At 42.3% G+C, this 6,000-nt stretch overlaps 1 protein-coding gene across 1 annotated transcript; it reads right to left on the reverse strand.

The window, feature by feature from the left end:
• Positions 1–1,726: 1,726 nt before the first annotated feature.
• LOC115690130 (probable disease resistance protein At5g66900) lies at positions 1,727–6,000 on the reverse strand. Its single transcript, XM_030616381.2, has 5 exons — positions 5,061–6,000; positions 4,092–4,501; positions 3,572–3,933; positions 2,846–3,057; positions 1,727–2,749 (listed from the first exon to the last, which is right to left on the reverse strand). Exons 1-5 carry the CDS (start codon positions 5,728–5,730, stop codon positions 1,911–1,913), a joined length of 2,493 nt encoding a protein of 830 aa, XP_030472241.1. The 5' UTR covers positions 5,731–6,000; the 3' UTR covers positions 1,727–1,910.

A 6,000-nucleotide genomic window follows, 5' to 3' on the forward strand; every position in this document is an offset into this window, starting at 1 on the left:
TCTATATATTTCTCTCTTGCAATAACTTAACTTCTTGAATTGGATGCATCATTGCATAAGAATTTCTTTTTTGAGTCATAATTTCGACTTGTCTAAATCAGATTAACTGGAGAATATTTATACGAATGCTGGGGGAAGAAAAACATCGAAGACGTAGACTGCGTAGAGCCACAACATTCTAGGAAGAAACCAATCATGAAGTAATGCGCTGGGCGATAAAACATTGTGGTAATATAAGTGTTAATATCATAAAAAACCTCAAATTGATACACCTGTAATAAATTTACCAAAAATTAATTTTTTGACCATAAAAAACTCTAAAATAGTACACATATGTCGTCTTTTCGGTTGGACCCTACGTAGAAACTTCATCAGCTCATACCTCGCAGTTTCACAGTTTTCTTCTTCATACCTTCTCTTGTTCTTTTCACACCAGTAGCTAATCAACGACGCTCCAGTCCATCTAGAAGGAACAATAATATAATTAAAGTTCACACGAAAGACGATAAATTGTTGACCAAAAAAAAAAAAAGAAAGACGATAAATTACTTTCAAATAATTTCCGGAAGCAGTATATTTCTTCTGTTTTCCGATTTATTTCTATATGTCACACAAGACTTGACAAAAGCGATTAATTGAAAAAACGATCATGTTAAGGCGCATTAATAATCGGCTAATTAGTTAGATGCTTCTTTGGAAGCCAGTTCAGTATAAGAATGATTCCACGTTATTGAACTTGTGGTTAATTTCAAGGACCTGTCTTTTATTCTACATGATATGCACATTTCAACATGGCTAACTGACCCAACATTGCCAATAGGCATGCAGCCCTACTGGTAAAGGGATTAGGGAATGGAGACACTAGTATCACAGATGCGGTATTCAACTCCCACATACTACAAGAGGCAGAGAAAAAGAGAAGAGAGTTAAAGATATGACATATCAAAAAAATAAAAAGCGACCCAACATCATGACCCGCCAGATTAAAATTTTTAATTGAATATATTACTTTCGCCACCCTTTAGACGTTGAATAAATTATGAAAACCAACAGCTTACAATTGCCAAACTAATAAGCTATTCCTAGTAAAAAATGGCTCAAATCGAGTGGATGACTTAATGATAAAGATAGGGATCCCTTAAAATAATTAGGGACAACTAAAGTCATTTCCTGTTGAGGAATTTACGAAAACTAAATAAATAATCCAAACCGCAATAAGCCTCACCTTTTTTCTGCAAGCTTCTCTCTCTCCTACCTCATTTTATCCTCTACTGGTCATTCCCCCGCAGCACCACCATTGCCGAAGCAACGCCACCACCGGCGACGGTTGTCCGCCGCTGCGCCACTCAGACAGCCACCGCTGCCGCGCTCAAACACCACCAAAAGCTTTGCTCAGATGACATTGCAAGCACCTCTCTCTCTCTCATCAGGTCTGAGGCTCGTAACCTCGATCTGATTTGAGGCCGCCACGACCTCAAATATGAGGTTGCAGCGGCTCGCATCCAAGTTTGCACTTCAAATTTGGGAGATGGAGAGAATCTTGTTGTTAGAGAGAGAGAGAGAAGGCGATGCTGAAGAGGTCGTGATGTTATGGCGCCACGAGTTAGGTGTCGGCAACGATGGTGACGGTAGGGACGCGGTGGTTATAGTTTGCAGCGGTGTTGTTGGTGGTGCACGAAGGTGGAGGGAGCAGAAAGAAAGAAAAGGAATGGACAGAAGAAAAAAATAAAAGAAAACAAAATTCTGACTAGGAAACATTAAAAAAATGACGTGGCGCCACTCATCAATTATTTGGTCCAGTCAACAATGCCTCAGCCGTCCGCATAAAACGAAAGCGTAAAAAACAGTTCAAAGACAGCATTTGACATGGAGAAAAAGTCGATGAATCATCAGTTGATCGCCCTCTCTTCTTAATCACGCAACCAATCTAAGTTGGCCTCTTCTTCAGACGTTATTATATTCAAGCTATAGAGACTGCTCTTTAGAGGCTCCCACATGACTTCCTTTCCTTTGTCACAAACCACCTTCCTCAGGTTCCTCAGGTTCACGATCGACCGTGGCAGCTCGGACAAACTCGAACATCCTCTCACGTTCATCCTCTTGAGATTAACCAGTTGACCAATTTGATTGGGCAAAGTGCTTAAGTTCAGGCAATCAGATATATTGAGAGATATCAATTCTTGGAGGTTTCCAATCGATTCCGGCAACTGCGACACGCTTGTGCAGCAATTAAGCCTGACCACTTCGAGGGATGCCGATTGCCCAATCTGTTTGGGGAGAGCAGAGAAATTATGGCAGTTTGTGATGCTAAGCTTCTTCAGAGGCTTTATCTCACAGATGCCATCGGGTAATGTTACAAGATCATTGCAATAGTCAATGTCGAGCTCAACTAAGTTTGGCATTGCATCGGAGATTTTGGCGTCGTTCGACGTCGAAGTCTGACTGATGTCGCACATGAAAAAGGATATCTTTTTCAGACTACGCAAGCGTAGGTTTCCCATGCCCAGGAAAGGAACCGTGACACGCTGGAGCCTGATCCTCGTTAAATTGGACCCAATGACGTGGAAATTGCGCAGCTCAGCCGGAAAGAAACTGTAGTTTGTTACTATCAGTGTCTTGAGTTGATTTGCCTTCTCAATGAATTCAGGCAAAGCATAAGTTTTGGATTGCATGTCGTTCTGGAAGTTCAAGACAAGAGCCTCAGCTTTAGGCAATTCAAGATTTGGCCAGGGTGTTGAAAATGTTTTATCTGCATTATGATTGAAGAAGGTTAGAAGGTAACTGACTACCAACCAGTTGAATTTTTCCCTACGGGTCTTGGAGAGAGAGAGAGAGAGATACTAACCTGTTGAGATGGACACTAGACGAGCACCGAGAGGCTGTTGCTTTTGCTCGCTCCACCAGTCGGGAAATTTATTTCCATTCAACTCTAGGATGAGTCTCTGTCTCTCCCCTATTTCCCCCTTGTTGCACTCCATGATAGCCAGCTCTCTGAGCAGATCGTGCTGCTGGGCATAGTGGCCGCTGTAAGATTCTTGGTCATCACTTGAATCTCTCCTGTATGTACGCAATCAAACACTTGGATAAGCATTTGTGCTCGAGTTTCTTGTGCTAAAGTTTAGTACAAGGCATTTGATGATATTAGTTCTATAGGAAATGAAGACATCTGATCGTTTCCATTTTTGAGAAATTAAGTCAGGAGTCAGAAATGTCCTTTACAGGACTTTGTCTAAATCATTTGACCCTTACAATGCGGAACACACTATAGCTGAAGGTCAGGTGGTGTGGATTCGAAACATCTAAAATGCCCATTTTCGGGGAAACAGGATAGTTTGTCTCGGTACCGGAAAACTTATTGGGGTTAGTTATGGGCATCAGCTGGCGCAAATTACTCTCTCAATCTCAGTGCGAAGATCTCATCATGCCTTGGTCCATTTCACACATGCATTGTAACCGTCACGTATCAGGAAAAACTAATCAGATGCCATCTAGAATTTGATGAGCTACTCTTAGAGCAGTAAAAAACTAGAATAGTTGGAATGAGGGAACAAAACGAACTTCAGAGCCATACCTGGTGACTACGAGATCAGCTAGATTCCTAGAAACGAGTTCATGGAGGTCAGTCATGGCACGCACGCCATCGAAATCTAGCTTGTACAATTCCACCCATATGTCAATAAGGGCAGTGGCGGGGATCTTGCTATCCTCTGGAAATGAGCCAAGGTCCATGAAACGTTCCTTGAGCCAAGGGTCACCATCCATATAGTCCAAGCTCTTCTTGAGGCAAGCTAGAATGTCAGTGTCCGAATCAAAAAGGGAATGACCTTCAGACCATTCACGAAACTTTCTTTTCCAGAATATATAGTCCTTTCCTCGGAGGGACTTGGCAACGACCGTAATAACCAATGGCAATTGCCTACAGTGTTTCACCATCTGCCACAAAAAAGATGGAAGCAATTATTGGAACTTTATAGGTATCATGATTAGTACAATTTTAGGGCCTCTCTTTGATGAAAGAGAGACGAAAGAAAGGTAGGCAGATTGATTTTATCAGGTAATCTGATAATGGATGCACACAAGAAAGAGTATACCTCATCCAAGAGCTCATCATCTGGTGCATCTATGCTTTTATCATCGACAGTAACAGATTTACGAAAAAGTTCCAGGGCTTCGCTATGAGTCAGTGGGTTCAGTCGATGCACAGGACGATAACGAGGAAACTCATATCTTGATGTCACCACAATCTTGTAATCTTTAATCTTCTTGAAGACAAATTTCTCAAGGACGTTCTCCCATTCAGTCCAGACATCGTCCAGCACAAGCAACACAGGAGTTTGTCCAATTTCATTGAGCAATTGCTGCAAGTACTGGACTGCCTCATCTTCTGTTTCAATCACAGGTACCTCGAAACCACCCTTATGTTGAATCATTTTCTGGACAATGTCTGTCAGGTTGGGCTTCTTCGATACGGGGACAAACATGATGTTTTCTTTGAATTTGCCTATATGCAAACCACAGTTAGTCTGACTCCTATCTCTTGCAAAGAGTATCGTAATTTGCCACAACACTTTTTAGCTTATTGATTCAGCAGGATAAGAAACAGAGCTAAGTAGATACCATATAGCAGAAATATCAAGTGTGAAGTCTATAATGTGTGAAGAGGAGGGCTCAGCTCACTAAGAAAGGGGCTCAGCTCAATCAAACAGAGGCCAGTTATTGCGTGTCTAAAAAAGCTTGGGAAAGATCTGTCAGATTGGATATGATACCAAACTAGAAATTAAACAATGAGAAAAGGATTCTTTTACTTGATGAAACATCCATCTGCGTATACCCAAGCAATTCTTGGTGCGAACATTCACATCTACAATAAACTGTCAATAGCTAACGGGATTCAATAATTCAAATATGTACAGAAGTGAAACATTGTTCAGACAACAGCTCCTAACACATAAATGGCGAACCGAAAAACTATTAGAGGTGACCAATTGGCAAGGATCAGTCAATAAATTCATCCCTATTTTAATTAGTTCTGGATCAATCAAAGCACTAATCACACATACCTTCAATGTCCGTGTCATGACACAATTTCTTAATCAGAGTGGTCTTCCCGCACCCGGGTGGAGCGGTCACAACAATCACAGACACTCCCTCCTCCAGCAACCGCTCCTTGAGCTCCCTCAAGGACGCCTTCATCTCCAGCCCGACAATGAAATCGGGCGCCTCAGGGGCTGCGAGGTTGACCGAAGACCTGAGCCTGCTCTGGAGCGGCCCGCCCTTCGCTTGAACCAAATGGACCAACTGCTTGAATTGCTCATTCACCTCTTCCCTGAAGTCCTCCATCTCCGCCAATGTCTGCTTGCCAGTAATCACATTCACCAGCGGCAAGTAAATTTGGAACTCTCTTAGGACTGCCGCATCGAACTGGGTCAGGTCTTTCGAGTGAGTATACTTCTTGCAAAAGTTTAGTGGGTGGATCCTCGAGCATTTCTCGACCAGTCTTTTGCCTCCAACAAATAGGTTCTTGATTGGAACCGTCTCTTCTGGACTACGGTCCAGCCGTTTGTTGTACTCATCCCATTCCTTGATGATTGGTTCTATTTTTCTCAAGGTGGATTCGATCTTCTTGAGCTCGGAACCAAACGCCCTAATGGTTTTCACTACGGTCTTAACGGCTGTGAACACCTCGCTGAATGCTGTTCCCACAGCAGCTCCTGCAAAATCAATCCCCATTTCTTGTTCTTTCTGCCTTCAAAGACCAAAACAAGCCAAAAAAATCCAAAACTTTCAATGGGTCACCAAGGATGCTAGAACTGAAACCCACGTGCCGAGATTTGCAGAGGATGCTTTTCTCAGTTTTTTTCTTTTCTGGGTTTTTCGAAGGGGCAAGAAGGGAGAGGAGCTTCCTGGTCTTTGAAGCAACAATGGAGAATGAGATGAACGAAAAGGAGAGAAAGATTCTTGAGTGATATATTACAAAAATCGTCATTAAAGTTTATTCGC

This window comes from Syzygium oleosum, unplaced genomic scaffold, assembly GCF_021117445.2.
Source record: "Syzygium oleosum isolate NSW1041296 unplaced genomic scaffold, Sole_v2.1 Sole_v2.08, whole genome shotgun sequence".
NCBI lineage: Eukaryota > Viridiplantae > Streptophyta > Magnoliopsida > Myrtales > Myrtaceae > Syzygium > Syzygium oleosum.